At 43.1% G+C, this 24,825-nt stretch overlaps 1 protein-coding gene across 4 annotated transcripts in view; it reads right to left on the bottom strand.

Annotated features, from left to right (window-relative positions):
* Window positions 1–24,825, bottom strand: part of LOC118358628 (phosphatidylinositol 3-kinase regulatory subunit gamma) — a 280,295-nt gene that overhangs the window by 12,597 nt on the left and 242,873 nt on the right. For 3 of the 4 annotated variants that reach the window (XM_052480125.1, XM_052480126.1, XM_052480127.1), the window contains one exon: window positions 9,689–9,803. In XM_052480125.1, coding sequence (XP_052336085.1) covers window positions 9,689–9,803 — 115 coding nt within the window. Of the gene's footprint in view, window positions 1–9,688; window positions 9,804–14,310; window positions 14,443–24,825 lie in introns of those variants that run through there. The other variant, XM_052480128.1, reaches the window with a different exon arrangement.

Here is a 24,825-nt window from a genome sequence, read left to right as displayed (position 1 = left end):
AGATGTCCTAACCGACATGTCTAAACTATAGTTTGTTAACAAGAAATTTGTGGAGTGGTTGAAAAACGAGTTTGAAAGACTCCAACCTAAGGATATGTAAAATTCCAACATCAATGGTATACACTATTGTTCAAAAGTTTGGGGTCACTTAGAAATGAACTTGTTTTTGAAAGAAAAGCAACCTTTTGGTTGTTTAAAATAACATAAAAATTATCAGAGAAACAGTGTCGACATTGTTAATGTTGTAAATGACTATTGAAGCTGGAAACAGCAGATTTTTTAAATGGAATATCTAGGGGTGGAGAGGCCCATTATCAGTAACCATCACTCATGTGTTCCAATGGCACATTGTGTTAGCTAATCCAAGTTTATAATTTTAAAAGGCTAATTGATCATAAGAAAACCATTTTGCAATTATGTCAGCACAGCTGAAAACTGTTGTCCTGATTAAAGAAGCAATAAAACAGGCCTTCTTTTTTTTTAGACTAGTTGAGTATCTGGAGCATCAGCATTTGTGGGTTAGATTACAGGCTCAAAATGGCCAGAAACAAATAACATTCTTCTGAAACTCATCAGTCTATTGTTGTTCTGAGTAATGAAGGCTATTGAAGGCTATATATACAGTGGGGCAAAAAAGTATTTAGTCAGCCACCAATTGTGCAAGTTCTCCCACTTAAAAAAATGAGAAAGGCCTGTAATTTTCATCATCGGTACACTTCAACTATGACAGACAAAATTAGAAATCCCATTGTAGGATTTTTAATGAATTTATTTGCAAATTATGGTGGAAAATAAGTATTTGGTCAATAACAACAGTTTATCTCAATACTTTATATACCCTTTGTTGGCAATGACAGAGGTCAAACGTTTTCTGTAAGTCTTCACAAGGTTTTCACTCACTGTTGCTGTTATTTTGGCTCATTTCTCCATGCAGATCTCCTCTAGAGCAGTGATGTTTTGGGGCTGTTGCTGGGCAACACGGACTTTCATGTCCCTCCAAAGATTTTCTATGGGGTTGAGATCTGGAGATTGGCTAGACCACTCCAGGACCTTGAAATGCTTCTTACGAAGCCACTCCTTTATTGCCCGGGCGGTGTGTTTGGGATCATTGTCATGCTGAAAGACCCAGCCACATTTCATCTTCAATGCCTTGCTGATGGAAGGAGGTTTTCACTCAAAATCTCACGATACATGGCCCCATTCATTCTTTCCTTTACATGGATCAGTCGTCCTGGTCCCTTTGCAGAAAAACAGCCCAAAGCATGATGTTTCCACCCCCATGCTTCACAGTAGGTATGGTGTTCTTTGGATGCAACTCAGAATTCTTTGTCCTCCAAACACGACGAGTTGAGTTTTTACCAAAAAGTTATATTTTGGTTTCATCTGACCATATGACATTCTCCCAAATGTTTTCTGGATCATCCAAATGCTCTCTAGCAAACTTCAGACGGGACTGGACATGTACTGGCTTAAGCAGGGGGACACGTCTGGCACTGCAGGATTTGAGTCCCTGGCGGCGTAGTGTGTTACTGATGGTAGGCTTTGTTACTTTGGTCCTAGCTCTCTGCGGGTCATTCACTAGGTCCCCCGTGTGGTTCTGGGATTTTTGCTCACCGTTCTTGTGATCATTTTGACCCCACGGGGTGAGATCTTGCGTGGAGCCCCAGATTGAGGGAGATTATGAGTGGTCTTGTATGTCTTCCATTTCCTAATAATTTCTCCCACAGTTGATTTCTTCAAACCAAGCTGCTTACCTATTGCAGATTCAGTCTTCCCAGCCTGGTGCAGGTCTACAATTTTGTTTCTGGTGTCCTTTGACAGCTCTTTGGTCTTGGCCATAGTGGAGTTTGGAGTGTGACTGTTTGAGGTTGTGGACAGATCTCTTTTATACTGATAACAAGTTCAAACAGGTGCCATTAATACAGGTAACGAGTGGAGGACAGAGGAGCCTCTTAAAGAAGAAGTTACAGGTCTATGAGAGCCAGAAATCTTGCTTGTTGACCAAATACTTATTTTCCACCATAATTTGCAAATAAATTCATTAACAATCCTACAATGTGATTTTCTGGAGAAAAAAATTCTCATTTTGTCTGTCATAGTTGAAGTGTACCTATGATGAAAATCACAGGCCTCTCTCATCTTTTTAAGTGGGAGAACTTGCACAATCGGTGGCTGACTAAATACTTTTTGCCCCACTGTATATGTTAACTTTCTGTAGGCAGCTCTGCTCTAGTCCATCTACGTTTCACACTACAGTCCCACTCAGACAGGTCTGTGTGTGTGTGTGTGTCAGTCTGTAAGTGTGTCTACGCGCGCGCATGTGTGTGTGTGCAGCTTCAGCCTCCGATGTGTGTCAGCTTTGGCTGGTGGTGGTAAGCTAAGCTGCACTTTACACATGGTGTAGATGAAACAGGGGGTCAAGTAAAGCCAGTCACTAAGCAGGCCTGTAAGCTGCTAAAACCTGCCTGGCTGTGAGACTCTGCTCTATAGGCATAGTGTGGTCTGGAGACAGACACACAGACAGACTGCTCGACTGGAGAATTAGGTTCATTTTAAAGGCCCAGTGCTGTCAAAAATGGGATTTACCTGTGCTTCATATACGTATATTTGTGAAAATGATGATAAAGCCCTTTTTGGTGTGAGAGCTGTTTGAGCAGACCACCTGACATTTGGCCTGTCTGGTGGCGTCACCAGGTGGTAAATTAGTTTATATACCAATAAGAAAGAGTTCCAAACCTTTCTGCCAATAACAACTCGTTTTCAGTTTCTCCTCCCCACTCAGGCCCCTCCCAGAGAGTCCGAGCAAAATTCTTGCTTTGAGAAATTGCTCTTCGGTAAGCTATTTTTGTTTCTTTTTGAACATTTGAATTGAAAACAGTCACAGTAAGGTACTTAACTATTACCCAGAAATGGTTTAATATTGAGATAAAAAAAAACAGCTGCATTGGACCTTTCAAAGGTTCTTCCTTCTAACATCCTCTCTACCCCTTGCCACCAAGCCATACTGTACAGTACATATCACAGTTAATATAAGACAGCCGAGAGAGAGAGAGAGAGAGAAAGAGAGAGAGAATTGTGAAAAAGCAGCAGGCCTGAAATGAAAGGGACTTCCGTGATCATGAGCGTGGCTTGAGTATTGACTCATGTGATCCCATGACTCGACTCAAGGCACCTTCTCGCCAAACAAACTCAGATATGCACTATACCAACACACAAGACAAACAGGGACCGTCGCACACACACCGCACCACCCACCCCACCTGACTTGCGCTAGTTAGTTAAACTTGTTGCTGTCATAGTTGACCTATCATACCATCTGGTAGTGGCCCATCTCGACCGCATGCCTGTAAGAGTCTGCTGACTTCCACAGGCTTCAAACTTCATTTTAAGAGGCACAGAAAGCAGCAGTTGACTACTCCATTGTCGACACTTTTGATTAAATCAATTTGAAAATAGCATATTAGTATCATTAGCTTTTAAAACAATTCAATCACTTTTCTTTTATCCTATTTTAGACCAGAGTGAGGCTCTCTCTCCACTAGCCTACCTTTTTGTTCCTGCAGTGAGGAGGATTCACCATCGTCATCAAATGTTTTCGTAATTTATCTGCAGGTTAATTGGCAAAAAGCCTGCCAGTATGCAATTAAAGGAGCCAAATGAACAGCTCTCTTACCGATGCAATTTGGTAGGCTTCTAACGAGTCACTCATTTTAACGTCACTGAAGTACATCAGTAACCAGCTTAATTAGCCACTTAGCTAGCTAAAGTAGCAAGGCTAATTGAGGCTATTTTGAGGCACCCTTGTCTACAACAACTCCATTCATATGAAACAACAGCCTCTCTGTTGGTTGATCATTGTAGCCTACTCCTCATTTAGCCAACTTAATTCCATCATTTCAGATTAGAAATCTCCCACTTCCCTTGCTACCCATGGAGCCTAAAACTGTTGTTTTATAAACACGTTTTATGTAATAGTCTATCCTTGTAGGCTATGTAGCAATGCCACATTGATAATAACATTTTAGACAAAGCATTGTTCTTAAAAACGAATGCACTCCTAGTAATTTGGGGCGGCAGGTAGCCAAGTGGTTAGAGCGTTGGGCCAGTAACCGAAAGGTTTCTGAATCGAATCCCTGAGCTGACATGGTACAAATCTGTTGTTCTGCCCCTGAACAAGGCAGTTAACCCACTGTTCCTAAGCCGTCATTGTAAATAATAATTTGTTCTTAACTGACTTGCCTAGTTAAATAAAGGTTCAATTAAAAATAATCGAATACTAAAGTCCGTTTGGATATTTGAATAACCGTGCCCCTCCCTAGTCTAATTGCCCCCTTCTCTGCTCCTAACAGAGAGTAACACATGACAGATCCAACTGAAACATAGCCTACCAGTATTCAAACTCTCTTTTATTTATTTCACCTTTATTTAACCGGGTAGGCCAGTTGAGAACAAGTTCTCATTTACAACTGCGACCTGGCGAAGATAAAGCAAAGCAGTGCCTTAAAAACAAAGAGTTACACATAAACATTTGTACATAACACAATAGAAACATCTATGTACAGTGTGTGTAAATGTAGAAGATTAGGGAGGTAAAGGCAATAAATAGGCCATAGAGGCGAAAAAATTACAATTTAGCATTAACACTGTAGTGATAGATGTGCAGATGATGATGTGCAAGTAGAGATACTGGGGTGCAAAAGAGCACGAAGATAAATAACAATATGGGGATGAGGTAGTTGGGTGTGCTATTTACAGACTGGCTGAGTACAGGTACATTGATCAGTAAGCTGCTCTGACAGCTGATACTTAAAGTTAGAGAGGAAGATATAAGTCTCCAGCTTCAGTGATTTTTGCAATTCGTTCCAGTCATTGGTAGCAGAGAATTGGAAGGAAAGGTGGCCAAAGGAAGTGTTGGCTTTGGGGATGACCAGTGAAATATACCTGCTGGAGTGCATGCTACGGGTGGGCGTTGCTATGGTGACCAGTGAGCTGAGATAAGGCTGGGCTTTTCAAAAAGCAAAGACTTATAGATGACATGGAGCCAGTGGGTTTGGCGACGAATATGTAGTGAGGGCCAGCCAATGAGAGCATACAGGTCGCAATGGTGGGTAGTATATGGGGCTTTGGTAACAAAACGGATGGCACTGTAATAGACTACATCCAGTTTGCTGAGTAGAGTGTTGGAGGCTATTTTGTAAATTGCCGAAGTCAAGAATCGGTAGGATAGTCAGTTTTACGAGGGTATGTTTGGTAGCATGAATGAAGGAGGCTTAGTTGCGAAATAGGAAGCCGATTCTAGATTTAATTTCAGATTGGAGATGCTTAATGTGAGTCTGGAAGGAGAGTTTACAGTCTAACAGTCTAATCAGACACCTAGGTATTTGTAGTTGTCCACATATTCAGAACCGTCCAGAGTAGTGATGCTAGTCGGGCGGGTGAAGGCAGCAATCGGTTGAAGAGCATGCATTTAGTTTTACTAGCATTTAAAAGCAGTTGGATGCCACGGAAGGAGTATTGTATGGCATTGAAGCTCGTTTGGAGGTTTGTTAACACAGTGTCCAAAGAAGGGCCAGATGTATACAAAATGGTGTTGTCTGCGTAGAAGTGGATCAGAGAATCACCAGAAGCAAGAGCGACATCATCGATATTTACAGAGAAAAGAGTCGGCCTGAGAATTTAACCCTGTGGCACCCCCATAGAGACTGCCAGAGGTCCGGACAACAGGCCCTCCGATTTGACACACTGAACTCTATCTGAGAAGTAGTTGGTAAACCAGGCGATGCAGTCATTTGAAAAACCACCGATAAGAATGCGGTGATTAACAGAGTCGGACGCCTAGGCCAGGTCGATGAAGACGGCTGCACAGTACTCTCTTTTATCGATGGCGGTTATGATATCGTTTTGGACCTCTAGATTGGCTGAGGTGCACCCATGACCAGCTCGGAAAACCAGATTGCTCACTGGAGAAGGTACGCTGGGATTCGAAATGGTCGGTGATTTGTTTGTGAACTTGGCTTCGAAGATTTTAGAAAGGCAAGGCAGGATGGATATAGGTCTATAACAGTTTGGGTCTAGAGTGTCTCCCCCTTTGAAGAGGGGGATGACCGCGGCAGCTTTCCAATCTTTGGGGATCTCAGATGATACGAGAGAGGTTGAACAGGCTAGTAATAGCGATTGCAACAATTTCTGTGGATAATCTTAGAAAGAGAGGGTCCAGAGTGTCTAGCCCAGCTGATTTGTAGGGATCCAGATTTTGCAGCTCTTTCAGAACATCAGCTGTCTGGATTTGGGTGAAGGAGAAGCGTGGTGCAGGGGGTCAAGTTGCTGCAGGTGGTGCAGAGTTGTTGGCCAGGGTAGGGGTATCCAGGTGGAAAGCATGGCCAGCCGTTGAAAAATGCTTATTGAAATGATTGATTATCGTAGATTTATCGGTGGTGACAGTGTTTCCTATCCTCAGTGCAGTGGGCAGGTGGGAGGAGGTGCTCTTATTCTCTATGGACTTTACAGTGTCCAAAACTGTTTGGAATTAGTGCTACAGGATGCACATTTCTGTTTGATAAAGCTAGCCTTAGCTTTCCTAATTGACTGTGTATATTGGTTCCTGACTTCCCTGAAAAGTTTGTATATCGCGGGGGAAATTCTGAATGCCACAGGATGTTTTTGTGCTGGTCAATGGCAGTCAAGTCTGGGGTGAACCAAGGGCTACATCTGTTCTTAATTCTACATTTTTTTGAACAGGCATGCTTAGTTAAGATGGTCACTTTTAAAGAGCAACCAGGCATCCTCTACTGACGGGATGAGGTCAATATCCTTCCGGGATACCCGGGCCAGGTCCATTAGAAAGGCATGCTCGCTGAAGAAGTGTTTTAGGGAGATTTTGACAGTGATGAGAGGTGGTCGTTTGACCGCGGACCCATTACGGACGCAGGCAATGATCTCTGAGATCCTGGTTGAAGACAGCAGAGATGTATTTAGAGGACAAATTGGTCAGGATGATATCTAAGAGGGTGCCTATGGTCACGAATTTAGGGTTGTACCTCATATGTTCCTTGATAATTCGTGTGAGATTGAGGGCATCTATTTTAGATTGTAGGACGACCGGGGTGTTAAGCATATCCCAGTTAGGTCACTTAACAGTACGAACTCTGAAGATAGATGGGGGGTAATCAATTCACATATGGTGTCCAGGGCACAGCTGGGGATTTAGGGGGTCTGTAACTTCGTTACATTTAAAACATGGAAAAGTAAATCATAATATAAAATCCCCCAGTGTTTTCCACTAGTGTCAGCTATTGACTATACAGCCGATTACAGACTCATTTTCAGCCGGCTACTTTGTCCACTTAAATTAACTACACTACTTTCCAATTCGCTAGTCCAAAAACGTCTGCAGAGCCCTTTCCCAATAGAATGAAGAATATCCATCTTCTAGCTATCTATTGATAGGAGGACAGGCGCCTGTCATTCACAAAGTGAGAGATAACAGGTAAACACTGCTGTCTGCCCACCTCTTTGTACCTGGGTGTGTGTGTGTTGTGTGCGCTGTGGTTGCAGTCAAATTTCTTCACACTGAGGGAGAGAACATGAATTTGCACCTCCCATATGTGAGTTAATTTGCACGTCTCATATAATGTGGTAACGATGTGTAGAAATCCACTTAGCCTATTGTTTTCTGGCACATTCATTTATTTTATTTTGCATGCAAGGTCTGACATTAACGATGGCCCGCTGGCACAGGGACAGTAAAAACACATGGGGCCAGAGGATTTCATCAGTTACTTTTCAGTGCATTCCAGTTCATGTACCTGCTCTGTCACTGTCTACCATTGAAAACTATTGAAGACCACACGCATAAATGTCAAGCTATTTGTATTTGAGCAATATGATTGGCCAATCATTCAAGCACCACCACACTCCCGCGAGTCACAACTTCTCGAGCACAGGAGCAGTACATGAGTTTGTGCCTTCACACAGCAAACGCGAGCTGTCCAGAGCAAAAAGAAGCGCCCATCAATCTACTCGCTGAGCTTAATTATTTTATGGAAAGTGATTTACAAAATCAAACGTTCAAGGGAACATACTAGTAATATACCTGCTCCTGTTGATAGTCTGCATAAAGAAAGCTACGAAAAGACACTTAGTGTTAAGGTTTTCTTCCGATGAAGGAGAGGAGGACCAAACTGCAGCGTGGTTAGTTCGATAAATCGTTAATAAAAGATGAACAAATACAAAACGTGACAAACCGAAACAGCCCTATCTGGTGCAAACAAAGACAGAGACAGAAACGAATATGGCTGCCTAAATATGGTTCCCAATCAGAGACAACGATAAACACCTGCCTCTGATTGAGAAGCACTCTAGGCAACCATAGACTTACCTAGACAACTCTACTACACCACAATCCCACAACCTACAAAAAACCCAAGACAAAACACACCACATAAATAACCCATGTCACACCCTGGCCTGACCAAAATAATAAAGATAAACACAAAATACTAAGACCAGGGCGTGACACTTAGCATTCGTCTTGGCTAGCCATGGCGATGTCTCTTTTTTGTCTTAAAGGGGCAGTGTCCGATTTTCAAATCTTTTCAAAATGACATACTTTAGAAACAAAAATGAATGCAATTAATACAATGCAATTCTAAAGAATAGAGTAATGACTTGCATTGCTAAATTATATTACATATCTTTTTAATACATATCATAGTAACCAAATATAGCCAAATATAGACAAAAAGCATGCCAACCTATAGGTCCTAATGACCCCAAATCATTTAAAAAACTACACCATTTCCGGGCCAGTAGAAATTCAGTTCGGGCAAGTAGATTTTTGGCCAAATGGCCCAACCGTTGGCATTTTTGATATGAAGTCTATCAGGACTAGCCAGAAAGTGACGTTAAAGTGAGTGACTCGTCAGTAGACTACCGAATTGCAAGATGAAACGCTAAGCGAGAGACCTGTTCATTTGGCTCCCTAATTTGCATACTGGTAGGCTTTTTATGGCGATTAACTGCAGATAAATGATGAAAACGTGATGAAGATGGTGAATCCTCCTCACTGCAAGGAACAACTGGTAGGCTAGTGGATAGAGAGCCTCACTCTGGTCTAAAATATGATAAAAGAAAACCCTTTGAATGGTTTTAAAAAACAAATGATACTTAAATGGTATTTTCAAATTGATACTGATTTAATCAAAGTGTTGACAATGGAGTAGTCAACTGCTGCCTTCTGTGCCTCTTAAAAGGAAGTTTGAAGCCTGTGGAAGTCAGCAGACTCTTACAGGATTATTTAAATGCCCAGGGCAGTCCAGTTTTGTTTTGCCTTTGTTTTATATCATATTGTACAACAGCTGATGAAACTAACACCGACTGCAAAAGTGTGAAACAATTGATACGGGCTATTTCCTGACAGTTGCTGTTTCAAAATACAATGTAGCATTAGAATATACCAGAGGCCACCAAAATAGAGCTTGTTCGGCAAAAATGTATTAACCAGACCCCCCTCCCAGCCCAGGGGAGCCTGGCTAGCTACTTTTTTTTTTTTGGCTGGCTACTCAATGTGCTTGTGAAAAAACGCTGATCCCCTGAGCTGTCAGGGCACTTTCATAGGAGGGCAAAAGGGACGCTGCTCGGGCACTGGTTGAGCCCTATTTGTGCATGTGCCTGGTGTGCGGAGTGCTACCTTGATATGTCTCCCCAGTACCATTCTGCTTCCTGTAGCGACCCCCCAGCCCCCTCCTTCACACCATTGCTGCTGCTCACTGGAGTCATGGGCTTGGCCGGCTTGGGAGGAAGAGCTGCAGAGAGACGGAAAAACAAAGAAGGGAATAGAGAAAGGCAGAGGGTTAAAGGCGAAACAAAAATAAAAGTGGGCTTCGACATGTACGAGGCGTACTGACATGACAGTGGACCTGAAGCTTGTAGGAAACAGTCTTCCCTTCCTGTCATTCCTGCTTTCTTCACCTCTACTTCTGGCTTCTGAGTTCATTCCTTCACCCCCCCCATCCCTCAGGCTTAGATTATGTCGCAATCAGCCATACTGGCCATGCTTCTCCTCCCTCCCATTCAGCATTGTGTTAATAATTGACCAAGAATAGACCTCCCTCCACGGCATTTGGAATCTAGAGATTCTGTGAGAATACTAATTGGAGGATAAGTAGCAGGAAGCAGAGCCGGGCTGGCTAGATCCCACTCACCCCAGCTTACAGTAGAGAGAGGTGTACGTACACACAGACAGACAGACAGACAGACAGACAGACAGACAGACAGACAGACAGACAGACAGACAGACAGATCTAGGCTGCTAGTAGAGGGACCTTGAGGGTCAGGGAGGGGTGAGATAGGGAGTAGAAGGTAGGGGCGAGACATGCCACATGCCAGGTGCAGCAGAGAAAAAAGTGTAATAACTTTGCAAGCTTTAGGGGAAAATAACCCTAACCCCCCTCCCTTTGCCTCCTCTAGCCCAACAGCGGCTACAGTGTTCATCTGCAAAACCCAAGCCAAGCATAACTAACCTGCCTCTGACCCAGACACCCTACTCAGCACCCACAACCACACACATAGACATAGACACGCACACACACGTGAGTATATGTGTACACACTCTTTAGTCAAGATAGTCACTGACTTTAGAGAGTGCCCTTTCAGAGAGCACACACAACAAAGAGCAGTGTGCGTGTGTGTGTGTGTGTGTGTGTGTGTGTGTGTGTGTGTGTGTGTGTGTGTGTGTGTGTGTGTGTGTGTGTGTGTGTGTGTGTGTGTGTGTGTGTGTGTGTGTGTGTGTGTGTGTGTGTGTGTGTGAGCACACGCGTGTGTTTCATCTTTCATTCAGAGGTCTCCACTGGCTCTTTGGCAGGCCTCTAGAATGTTCTGTCCCTCTCTAGAACATTCAGGGCTGCTCTGGGAACCCACACACACCAGGGAGAGAAGACACAAGGTGACATCATGACAGGCAGTCAGAGGAATCTCATAACTACACTACTAGGGGGTCGTCCAACCAGGCAACCAGGCCAGCCAGAGACAGACACCCAATCCCCCAGAGTCATCCAGGACACATTTATTGACATAACCATTTCTCAATGTCCCCATGAAAGTCACATCACTCACTGTCTGTCCCCATGCTCTACAGTAGCAGTTACAGAGAGTCACATGTACTGAGGGTATTACTACTGAATGAACTATGCATGACGGGTGTCAATAAAGGGAATTGCAACATGTGACAGATATACAGCATAGGAAACAGTTCTTAGTAAAAGAGGTTACAGTTGGAGCAGACTGAGTACAATATTTACTTCGCTCCGGCAGTACAGAGCTAGGGGAATATAAAACTGTGTCTGGGACACTAATGAAAACCAGTTCCTTCAGTTGGGTTGGCAGTTGGTCCACGGGGGCACGCACGCACACACACACACACACACACACACACACACACACACACACACACACACACACACACACACACACACACACACACACACACACACACACACACACACACACACACACACAAGCAGGGTTGGGGAGTAATGGATTGCATGTAATTACGTTAGCAGTAAAAAATAAATATTGTAATCAGATTACAGATACTTAAAAAAAAAATGGAGATGATTACTTAAAAATTTAGAAAGGATGTTTGCGCAAAAATGATTTGACATTCAAATCAGCATAAAAAAAGGCTTGATTTTTTGTTTGTTCCGCCTGAGGGAGTCTGACCACAAATCAAAGACCACTGTGATGACACACCAAATGCGTTTGATGAATCGCGGGAAAAGAGCAGGAATAGGCTTTTATAGGCTACAGTCCAAGCTATGTCTTCCAATGGTGCCACTGTTGTCGGCAACCAAAAGTTATTCAACTTGAATAAACGCTCAGAGGTAAGGACATTTTACATTTTCATTTTAGTCATTTAGCAAAGGCTCTTTAAAAAAAAAATATATTATTATGTTTGGAGGACAAAAAATGAACTTTGTTTTTACAGCTAACACCCCCCCTACTTTGCAGAGGCTCTTATCCAGAGCAACTTACAGAAAGAAGCCTTGTTCAAGGGCACATAGACAGAATTTTCAGCTAGTCAGCTTGGGGATTTGAACCTGCTACTTTCCAGTTACTAGATTGGGCAAATTCAGGTAGGTCCCTCCTCGTTTCCTTCAGTTGGCTTCAGTTTAAGAAACGGCCATTCTGTTACAAAATGTAATGAATGTGCACTCAGTGGACAGCCAGTAAGCTTATAAAATGCGCTCTTGCAACAGCTGCATAGTGCGGATCCCAGCCTATGGTGTAAAAGTTGAGGGACTTCCTCCCTTCCTATATACAGTCAACAAGTTTCATTTAAGAAGACTAAAATGAGCTTTTTGGTCTTCATGTAAAGTTATGGTATGTATCAGGGTTAGCAGTGTGGTTAAGGTTAGGATTAAGTTTCAAATCAGATTTTATGACTTTGTGGCTGTGCTAAGCTAGTTACCACTCTGCACAGCTGACTCCAGAACAAGATTCATGACGAAAAACACTAACCTGCACTAATCTAAAAGTAACTGAAAGTAATCTGATTACATTACTGAGTTTGGGTAATCCAAAATAAATGTTAATGATTACAATTGTGGACTGGTAAATGGTAACCGTAACGGATTACATTTGGAAAGTAACCTACCCAGCCCTGCGCCACACACACGCGCACACGGTGAGCCAGCCAGGCAGCCCAGGAGACCGAGCTCCCTCTCCTCTTCCCTGTGGGGTGAGTCATCTCCACCAGTGAGAGAGAGCCAGGGGCGGACCTGCCTGCCTAACTCTCCTCCCCTCCTCCTCCTTTCTTTCCTCTCCTGTCCTCCCTCTCCTTGCAGGTGCACACACACTGCTTTCACTCTCTCTCTCTCTGGCACAGCACACAGGGGAAAGAGCCAGGAAGCCAGGAAGCCACAGGAGGAAGAGAGCAGAATTGGGGCCAAGTGAAAATGAAAGCCCTGACTAGCTCGCAACCTCCACCCCACTCCCCTTCCAGGACCTGTGTGTGTGTGTGTGTGTGTGTGTGTGTGTGTGTGTGTGTGTGTGTGTGTGTGTGTGTGTGTGTGTGTGTGTAATCATCCCCACTTTATCATTAACAGATTCCTTTTACATATGACTGGCTGAAAAATCTGTCCTGCACCCTTCACCCTCAGTGGAGCCCCAATCCATGACACATACAACAGCTCGGTCAGAGCCAGTTCCAAAGAGCACATTATGCAGCTTGCATAGGACACAGGGTCAAGCCTCAGGCACAACTCTCTCTGTGTGTGTGTGTGTGTGTTTCTGTGTGTGTGTGTGTGTGTGTGTGTGTGTGTGTGTGTGTGTGTGTGTGTGTGTGTGTGTGTGTGTGTGTGTGTGTGTGTGTGTGTGTGTGTGTGTGTGTGTGTGTGTGTGTGTGTGTGTGTGTGTGTGTGTGTGTGTGTGTGTGTGTGTGTGTGTGTGTGTCTGTGTGTGTGTCTGTGTGTGGCAGCTGTTGGGTCCAGAAGCAGGAGCATGTTAACCAGAGTGTGTTGGGCGCCAGCAGAGTGGTATTACACTGCCGCCCCACAGCAACCCTTCACGCACGCACCACACACACACCTCAGTGAGATGTTGATGACTGTCTGAGAACTGTAAGTAAAACCATAAATAAGTCAAATCATAATTGACAAGTAAAATAAACAGACATTCGCACCATTGTGCAAAAGTGCAAAGTTACTGAATAGAACATGGAATAAAAGTAGCAGAACAAAGTACAATCCAATCCAAACTTCATTATTTATTTTTTGGGGAGGGTGTAAGCCCCAGAGTGTGTAAGCGGAGCAGAGGGTCTTTTACACACACACACGCACACACAGGGGGACAAAGACCTTCAGGAATGAACACACACACAGTGTATACATCAGTCTGTCTTTTAAGCTGTTCAACACATGTAGTCCTGCAGATGCAGTCCACACGGCCAGCCTGCCAGCCAGCCAGCCAGCCAGCCTACCCCCGGGCCCCTCAATCCTGTCACACACACATAAGCCCTCATTCCAGTCCTGTCCAGTCGCAGTCGGCACTTTGCTTCTCACACACACACGCACACACACACGTACACACACATATACACACACACCCATAGACGGAAGCACAAACACACAAAAGGGATGCGGGCCAACTGACAAGAAAAGAAAGAAAGGGGAGGAGGACTGAGAGAAAGAAAGAAAGAGAGAAAGAGAGAAAGAAAGAGAGAAAGAAAGAAAGAAAGAAAGAAAGAAAGAAAGAAAGAAAGAAAGAAAGAAAGAAAGAAGAAAAAAAGGAAAGAAAGCTGGTGCTGGTTCTTACTGTCTTCCTCTAGTGGGGTAGGTGTGAGCTGCATTAGTCCTGTTAGCTGTCTGTTCCTTTCCCTTTCTCTGTATGTCTGTCCGTCAGTCCCTCTCCTCTCTCTCTCTGTTCTATCTCTCTTTCCTCCTCTGTCAGACTGGCGCTGCGAAACAAGCCCTGATCCTAAAATCAGACAGCTAGCTAATCTCTGAATGGAGACCTGATTTGGCCAATAAGAGCACAGCAGGGGGGTAGGGGTGGACCCTGAGAGAGTGGGGGAGCAGCAGAGGGAGAAAGAGAGAGCAAGAGAGACATAGACAGAGAGAGAGAGAGTTACACCCTCAGAGTATATAAATTATGTCAGGGACATGTTGAGGAAGAGAAAAAGAGAAAAAGGGAGAGGGTCAGGGAGAATGAGAGGGGTTCAGGAGGAGAAAGAGCACACACAGCGTGTAAGGCCTCACTAAACCAGACACACACACACACACACACACACACACACACACACACACACACACACACACACACACACACACACACACACACACACACACACACACACACACAAACGAGGGATGTGACAGATGGGCAATTTAAAAAAAAGTTTAAACAGCTCTTTTTTCCATTAAAACTATAAGAAAGATGCATAAGATGTTCCCGTTCAGACGGTTGAGCGTTGCACCTGTACCACCATGACTGTACCTCAACTACACCTCGCAAAGTATTTCCATACAGGACTCCGCTGCTGTCGCTCGCCTTCCTTTGCCATTTTCCCAACAGTTAACGACGGTGACGTAGTGGTGGAGAGTTGACTCCAAAGTAATTGAATCCTCGACTCCTCGCACGTTGACTACCGTCACCGAATCGAGGGCTAAGATTAGATTCTGCTTGGAATCGAGTACTAAGATTCAGTATTTTCGTAGAAGTAGAAGACTGATTAGTTGCTGTACTTCCAAGAACACAAACACATCTTTCATAGCGAGCTAGCGGTGGACGGGGAGAGAGGGGGAAGGGGCACAGTACAGGCAGGTCGGCCACCAGGCAGACAGTTTTCTGTTTTCTAGGCCTGTATATCGCAATGGAATGCAGTATCTCGCAATTTCTTGGCTTGCAATGTCTCTGTACTTTTGAAAAGCAGGACCTACCATCAATGAATAGGCTAGGATATTCTACACGCAACAGACCGAAGACCGAACACACTAACATAGTTAGCGAAGAGCAAGAGCAGGGGTGTCATCATTAGTCCAAACAGTTGCGAAACGAAACGTTTCGATTGGACAAATTCAGGTAGGTCCCTCCCCGTTTCATTCCATTTGCTTCCGTTTAACAAACGTTTTGCATCATAATCGGTGCAATGAATACGCCCCCAGGCGAGGCAGTGCGAGGGAGAGAGAGGAGAGCGCAGGGCAGAAAAAAACATGGCGCGCATCTTGGTAATCTGTCTTGCATGCCTCGCAAATTCACCTAAAGTTCACCTCTCCCTCTCTTGTTTCATTTAAATTACACAACTTTCCACATACCTTTATAGCCCATCATCCAGTTAGGCCAAAACGCTGAAAATAATGTTTTGTGATCGGTTTGGGAGTGAGGATCCCAATGTCATTTTTATGTTTATGTATACGCCCCCCTCCCACACGCACACACACACACACACACACACACACACACACACACACACACACACACACACACACACACACACACACACACACACCATGTGGCCAAAGCTGTGTCTGAATGGGAAAAGACAGGCACATTCTGCTCTCAGCCCAGTTTCCACAAGTCAGGCCTGACCAAGCTGAACACTTCGAACTCTAGTGCTATTTATACATGTGAGGAGAGAAAGGGAGAGAGAAACAGAGTCCGAGAGACAGAAGGAGAATAGAGTGAAAGAAAGAGATTTGGGATTGAGAGAGAGATGGAAGAAAAATGTTTATACTTAACAGATGTATGTGTTCTGGGGCTCTTCCCAGCCTAACATGTGTCCAACATGAATCTCAGAATAGAATAGAAGGCAGAAAGAGAGAGAGAAAAAGAGGGGGGGGGATTGGGAAGAGAGGGCAATTTGCCATGTATGCTGAAGACACATTATGAATCCTTAGCCCTGCTGCATCTCTCCACGGCAGACAGAATGAGAGGTTGTGTCTACACTTGAGACTTACATGCAGCTTCTGCTGTCAGAATACGAAGACGGGTCGAGATGCACAAAAGTCACTTTGTGGTCGGATTGTGTTCAGATCTGGCTGACCACTTCGCCGATGTGGTCAAGGATGCATTGGGTGCAGATTTCTGAAAGCAACCAGGCTGCCGAAAGCGCATACAGTGGCAGACGCCATCAGTACTCCTCCCACAAGTCTCCAGAAAATGCGTGTTTTAGGTCCGAGAGGCACCTTTTCATTGTGACATTGGAGGAAACACCTTCCTAGCGTGTGAGGAACGTGTTTGCTGGACTCATAAATGTTAGCCAGCTAGCTAGTATTTCGAAGGAAAACAACATTTTTTTTTGGGGGGGGGGGCGCTAGAGTTATGCTAACCCGTTTGCAATCCATTTAACCTTGCTTGCTAGCTTGCTGGCTAGCTACAGAAGTTAGCTGGCTAGTTAGCTACCGCCATCAGTTGTTGTGTCGTTATTATTATATTTCGCCTATTCCACCGTTTGTAGAATGCACACACTGGCAATTGAATGTAGTGCGGGAAAGGGGAATCCAGGCACACTGTTGGACACAATATCTACATTGAAGTGTAGATGCGCGACACGTTCGGAGTTCCATGATCATAAATCTAGGATCAGAATACTAAAGCTGCATGAACTGTCAAGTTGAGACATGGCCAAAGAGAGAGAGAGCGACGGAGAATAAAGAGTCAGATAATGGTTCTAAAGTGTGTTTCAATGTGTAGAGGAAGAATCAACAGAACCAACCCAGCCTTGTCTCTCTGCCGTGACTCACTACTGTAAGTGACTTATGTCATTGCCCCATATAGCATCATTCCAGCAGCAGGGGACAGAAATGTACTGGTGATTTTCCATTCAATGAAGAAGCTACCCAATTCTAGTGCTACCCTGCAAACTCACACCCCATCACTGCACCTTACACACACACACACACACACACACAATGGGAGGGGAGTAGTCGTGTTGCCGTTGGGAACCGAGGTCAGCCCTCCCCTGGGGCAGCACTCCACCTGTGCTAATCACCCACGGCAACGGACACAAAGACACACACACACACACACACACACGGAGCTGGCCCCCGGCGTTACATTCTAACTGTCACAGAGCCTCTCACATTTCAATTCCACTGTAAGAAATATATCAATGAACATCTGCACAACGCTCATCCCTTCTCTTTCTCCACCCCCGGTTTCTCTCTTGCCTTCTCTCTATTTCTCTTTCTCTGCTGGGCCCAGGGATTAGACCCCCCACAGGATCCCACAAAGTGAATCCCATGCCGAAATAACATCTAAAAACAGGAGTACACAGGAAGAGAGAAAAGCCCAGACAGGCAACCAAAAACATTGCGTATGTGTTCTGTAGGGGCCGAACTGTGAGCTGGCACTGAGTGGAAGACGAGATTAGTATGCGGTCGGATCACACACTGGTGAGCTCATACCCCCTGGGGAGAGAAGAGGAGGAGTAGAGAGAAGAAGAGCGGGGCTATATTCTTCCACCTCCCCGAGACACACCGCCGCTATCCGCCACTCTTTACACCTACCGCCTGCCTGGGGTAACGCAGCTAGGGTCCTTTCTCGATAGCCCAGGAGATGTTACATAGAAGCCAAGCACACAACACCGTGCATATTTCCCTCTGAAACCTATTGTTTATATCAAAGCTACTGGTTGTTTCATTCAATGTCTCCACTGACAATCCCTGGCTCAATGGAAGAAGCTTGCTAACATTGGTGATCATATAATACAACTGATGTTGGTTGTTATCACTCACCAGCACACATAAAACACAACCATCAACCATTGCCAGGTTAATCACAGCAGGAGATGGTGATTGTGTTTCCAACACCAGGACACATTTAGACATTGTTGTTTTGAATCAGATCTGGCAACATGATTAGTGTGACATTTTGGCTGTTTGCCAACTGGCTCATATACATCTGGGTTTACATGCATAAGATGCACAGTGTTACTATCACCATTATACAAGCACGGTAGTATTACTGTTATCTTTTCATAGATAGAGAGCCAACCCAGTGTGCATACAACATGATCAAGACATTTTTTTTCTTGGTTGGAACGTCATATAACCAGATCACAACTTGATTAAAACGTCTTTTTCACAATGTCCAGGGTGGGAAATGTACTTTTTGGTCGACCAACCACTGTGGTAGATTTTTTTTTTTTTTTTTTAATCTACCAGCCACTCACATTTTTTTTACCAGACCCATTTTTTTTCTTTATAATTAACCAAAAATTACAACAACAAAAAAATGACAAGTATGCTTTCTAATGTTTCAAAATCAATAAATGTATTCGTAGTAAGAAGTATTGGAGTATATTGATTCATTGAATTGAATTAGTGACCTGCGTCTTTTCACCAATGTTTGTTAAAATAAACAATTTAGATACAATAACAAAAACGGATAAATAGTTTCGCAAATGAACATCAACAATCAACAAAGTGCCTATCCTGCTACAAAATGCGGAGTGACTTGGCTTATTTATTATTATAGTTCGGGGCTCTATGCTGACATTTTTTACAAGGAGTACATGATGTGCTCCTAAGTAGATGTGCAGAAGCACACAAATAAATCTAGGAGAACAATGACTAAAAGTTCATGAACAAAAGTTTTTGGTAGCTCGATCAAGTGCAAACATTAGGTGAGACAAAAAATGTTAGCTAGCCCTTTAAGGGACGGGCCGTTACCGTGGTAATTTAGGCACTCACTTGGCTGTAATGAAAAATATCTTGACTGAGATGTCTTCCTAACAGCAGACAGTTGAAGCAAACTTAAACGAACATCATTTAAAAACAACCTAGCATGTGAACAAAACGATGTAACTGGCCAAGAAACACAAGGACAAAGTTCCACTTCAGTAGATGTTCTTGTAAATTCGAAAAGAAAAGTATGTGAACCCTTTGGAATTACCTGGATTTCTGCATAAATTGGTCATCAAATTTGATCTGATCTTCATCTAAGTCACAACAATAGACAAACATAGTGTGCTTCAACTAATAACACACAAATTATTGTATTTGTCTTGTCTAGATTGAATACATCATTTACTCATTCACAGTGTAGGTTAGAAAAAGTATGTTAACCCCCCAGGCTAATGACTTCTCCAAAAGCTCACTTGAGTCAGTAGTCAGCTAAACTGGAGTCCAATCTATGAGGCGAGATTGGAGATGTTGGTTAGAGCTGCCTTGCCCTATAAAAAACACTCACAAAATGTGAGTTTGCGATTCTCAAGAAGCATTGCCTGATGTGAACCATGCCTCGAACAAAAGAGATCTCAGAAGACCTAAGATTAAGAATTGTTGACTTGCTTAAAGCTGGAAAGGGTTACAAAAGTATCTCTAAAAGCCTTGATGTCCATCAGTCCACGGTAAGACAAATTGTCTTTAAATCGAGAAAGTTCAGCACTGTTGCTACTCTCCCTAGGAGTGGTCGCCCTGCAAAGATGACTGCAAGAGCACAGCGCAGACTGCTCAAAGAGGTTAAGAAGAATCCTAGAGTGTCAGCTAAAGACTTACAAAGACTTGTCTCAGCCTCCAGTATTTATGCTGCAGTAGTTTATGTGTCGGGGGGCTAGGGTCAGTTTGTTATATCTGGAGTACTTCTCCTGTCCTATTCGGTGTCCTGTGTGAATCTAAGTGTGCGTTCTCTAATTCTCTCCTTCTCTCTTTCTTTCTCTCTCTCGGAGGACCTGAGCCCTAGGACCATGTCCCAGGACTACCTGACATGAGGACTCCTTGCTGTCCCCAGTCCACCTGGCCATGCTCCTGCTCCAGTTTCAACTGACCTGAGCCCTAGGACCGTGCCCCAGGACTACCTGACATGAAGGCTCCTTGCTGTCCCCAGTCCACCTGACTGTGCTGCTGCTCCAGTTTCAACTGTTCTGCCTTATTATTATTCGACCATGCTGGTCATTTATGAACATTTGAACATCTTGGTCATGTTCTGTTATAATCTCTACCCGGCACAGCCAGAAGAGGACTGGCCACCCCACATAGCCCGGTTCCTCTCTAGGTTTCTTCCTAGGTTTTGGCCTTTCTAGGGAGTTTTTCCTAGCCACCGTGCTTTTACACCTGCATTGTTTGCTGTTTGGGGTTTTAGGCTGGGTTTCTGTACAGCACTTTGAGATATCAGCTGATGTACGAAGGGCTATATAAATAAATTTGATTTGATTTGATTTGATTACAGAAATCTCCGGAACTTGCTAACCTCTCTGTTGACGAGGCTGCAATATGTAAAACACTAAACAAGAATGGTGTTCATGGGAGGGCACCACGGAAGAAGCGACTGCTGTCCAAAAAAAAACATTGCTGCACGTCTGAAGTTTGCAAAAGTGCACCTGGATGTTCCACAGCGCTACTGGCAACATATCATGTGGATAGATGAAACTACAGTTGAGTTGTTTGGTAGGAACACACAACACTATGTGTGGAGAAAAAAGGCAAAGAACACCAACATCAAAACCTCATCCCAACTGTAAAGTATGGTGGAGGAAGCATTATGTTTTCCTGCTGCTTTGCTGCCTCAGGGCCTGTACAGCTTGCTATCATCAACAGAAAATTAATTCCCAAGTATATCAAGACATTTTGCAGGAGAATGTTAGGGTATCTGTCCACCGATTGAAGCTCAACAGAAGTCGGGTGATGCAACAGGACAACAACCCAAAACACAGAAGTAAATTAACAACAGAATGGCTTCAAAAGAAGACAATATGCCTTCTGGAGTGGCCCAGTCAGTGTCCTGACCTCAACGCAATTGCAATGCTGTGGCAAGACTACAAGAAGGGCAGTTCACACCAGATATCCCAAGAACATTGCTGAACTGAAACAGTTTTGTAAAGAGGAATGGTCCAAAATTCCTCCTGACCGTTGTGCAGGTCTAATCCAACTACAGAACATGTTTGGTTGAGGTTATTGCTGCCAAAAAAATGGCCAACCAGTTATTAAATACAAGGGTTCACATTAGAGGTCGACCGATTAATCGGAATGGCCGATTAATTGGGGCCGATTTCAAGTTTTCATAACAATCGAAAATCTGTATTTTTGGGATCCGATTTTTTTTTTACACCTTTATTTCATCTTTATTTAACCAGGCAAGTCAGTTAAGAACATATTCTTATTTTCAATGACGGCCTAGGAACGGTGGGTTAACTGTTAACTGGCACAGAAAGACAGGTTTTCACCTTGTCAGCTCGGGGGATCCAATCTTGCAACCTTACAGTTAACTAGTCCAGCGCAATAACGACATGCCTCTCTCTCGTTGCCTGTTACGCGAATGCAGTAAAGCAAGGTAAGTTGCTAGCTAGCATTAAACTTATCTCATAAAAAAACAATCAATCATAATCACTAGTTAACTACACATGGTTGATGATATTACTAGATATTATCTAGTGTGTCCTGTGTTGCATATAATCTGACTGAGCATACAAGTATCTAAGTATCTGACTGAGCAGTGGTAGGCAGAAGCAGGCACGTAAACATTCATTCAAACAGAACTTTCGTGCATTTTCCCAGCAGCTCTTCATTGTGCGTCAAGCATTGTGCTGTTTATGACTTCAAACCTATCAACTCCCGAGATGAGGCTGGTGTAACCGAAGTGAAATGGCTGGCTAGTTAGCGCGTGCTAATAGCGTTTCAAACTTCACTCACTCTGAGCCTTGGGGTGGTTGTTCCCCTTGCACTGCATGGGTAACGCTGCTTCGATGTGGTGGCTGTTGTCGTTGTGTTGCTGGTTCGATCCCAGGGAGGAGTGAGGAGAGGGACGTAAGCTATACTGTTACACTGGCAATACTAAAGTGCCTATAAGAACATCCAATAGTCAAAGGTTAATGAAATACAAATGGTATAGAGGGAAATAGTCCTATAATAACTACAACCTAAAACTTCTTACCTGGGAACATGTTCTCATGTTCTGAGCAAGGAACTGAAACATTAGCTTTCTTACATAGCACATATTGCACTTTTACGTTCTTCTCCAACACTTTGTTTTTGCATAATCTAAACCAAATTGAACATGTTTCATTATCTACTTGAGGCTAAATTGATTTTATTGATGTATTATATTAAGTTAAAATAAGTGTTAATTCAGTATGGTTGAAATTGTCATTATTACAAATACATTTTATTTTAAATCAGCCGATTAATCGGTATCGCCTTTTTTGGTACTCCAATAATCGGCATCGGTATCGGCGTTGAAAAATCATACTCGGTCGACCTCGAGTTCACATACTTTTCCCACCCTGCACTTTGAATGTTTACACGGTGTGTTCGATAAAGATCTGACATTGCATAATTGTTTGTGTGTTATTAGTTTAAGCAGACTGTGTTTTTCTAATTCTGTGAACTAGATGAAGATCAGATCAAATTTTATGAACAATTTATGCAGAAATCCAGGTATTTCCAAAGGGTACACATACTTTTTCTTGCCACTGTATATCTTTCAGTTCAATATTCTACTGCAATCCACCAGGATTTACAAAACCCTATTTTTATGCCATTTATTTCCATCAATAATTAATCAAATTATTGCACCTGAATTTAACCCTGAAAATATTACAATTATATTTTCCCCTAATTGTTTTAAGCAATTTACTCCAATGGGCTAACTCAGGGCCACACAGAGTGTTTCTTGGTAGTCTTAAAACAAATCTACTTTGAAACAAAAGTATACACCTCACACACATGGTTATGGGCTTTAAAAAAGAAGACACCTGTACCATGTCAGATTTTGAGTTTAAATGTCCTCAACTCTTAATTTGCATACCAATATTACAGTTTATATACATCCCAGAAGACTGAAATTTAACCAAACCGTTTGACACAGAAACACCAGATTTTTAGCATAAAAAAATATAAATAAAATAAGAATTATGAAATTATGAAAAATATTAATACAATTCCACCCATGAGGCCACTAGAGGGCAATTTGGTCATTTGACTGCATAATGGTGCACTAATTTATTTTTCATTTCAGTAGCTAATAAGGAGGTAGGCATATCAGTTCCATCTAAAACTTGGATTGGAATCTGTGCCTCGCACGCAGAAATAAATCTCTGTGCGCAAGCAGCCTGCTTGCTTGAGCCTTCACATGCCCGGTAGGCTACACAACAACACAGCTGGAAAACAACGACAGTTTCTCGAAATGTACACAAGCAACTTCCAAAAGATTTGACCAGGTAGTCCCTGTTCTCTTGCATTCATGTTTAACTTTTGTAAGGAATGCAGCGGTTTGTTGGGGAGAAAAACATCAACTAAAGTTTTGCTAGCTGGCTAACGTTAGCGCTCTGGCTAATCCTCCATAGACATGGTAAGTTTTCATTTTTACCTGTTGTAGCTAGCTAGCTAAAGTTGACATTTTGATATCTGTTTAGTTAATGACAGTAAATGTGTGTTTGTGTAAGAGAGAGTGAGAGATGATAACAACTTTAGAAAACATTGTCATGTCAACATGTTTCTTGATTCATCACTGATCCATGTACTTTTGTGTATTTTGTATTTGACAATACGATATATTTTGCCTCAATATACCCCTCAACACTCATTCTAACGTTACACCGCAACTGTCTTTTCAATTCTTGATTCTCTTTTTTTGTAGTAATCTTCTAGATTGGATGGAAGGATGGAAGAGGGAACAAAGGGAAGGAGTACAGGAGTTATGCAGTCTGTAAATAGCCTATGTTTCGCTGTCTCTCTGCCTCCCCGTCTGTCTGCCTAACTGCCAGATTGCTGGGGGGCAACATAGTCAATGTACTTGCTAGGCTAAGTCTAACTTACTGAAGACCTTAGGCCTTCTGTGGTAGCTAGGTTACTGATCATAATGGTTAATATTGATTTGTCTCTGTCTTTACAGTTCCTGAAACATGTCAATGACCTGATGCAGGGCCTCTACAGCAGTCCTTGGCCACCTACTTCGTTACCAGTGACCTATTCTGCCACATCCCAGCTAAAGAAGAAAGGAAAGAGATTTGCCAATTACACCAATTTCTAACAATGTTTGTTGCAGGAATGATATGACATACCAACATAACTTTAGAAAAGCATCATATTTTATTGTCTCTCTATACATACCTCGATTTTTGCATGTACCTTTCTTTTTTTTAAGACTGCCAAGCTGTCCTCAATTTTGGGAACTTCTGTCTGGGACAACGTCCTCAGGATTATGGAGTGGTGTGTTTGAAAATTTGTTTGAATATTAAGCAAAACTTTAAAGTTTAAGAGATGAGTAAAACAATTATGTCCAAATAGTCAAATTTTTGATATCCTCTTTCTTAAAATGTTTGAGATTTAGTTCATGTCCCACTTCAATATGAAGGGACAAAGGAGAAAACATTCCTTTGACACCACTCGTGTG

The sequence above is a fragment of the Oncorhynchus keta genome, chromosome 26 (assembly GCF_023373465.1).
Source record: "Oncorhynchus keta strain PuntledgeMale-10-30-2019 chromosome 26, Oket_V2, whole genome shotgun sequence".
Classification (NCBI taxonomy): domain Eukaryota; kingdom Metazoa; phylum Chordata; class Actinopteri; order Salmoniformes; family Salmonidae; genus Oncorhynchus; species Oncorhynchus keta.
The sequence above is the reverse complement of the archived record's forward strand: the minus strand, read 5'-3'. Positions and strand labels throughout refer to the sequence as shown.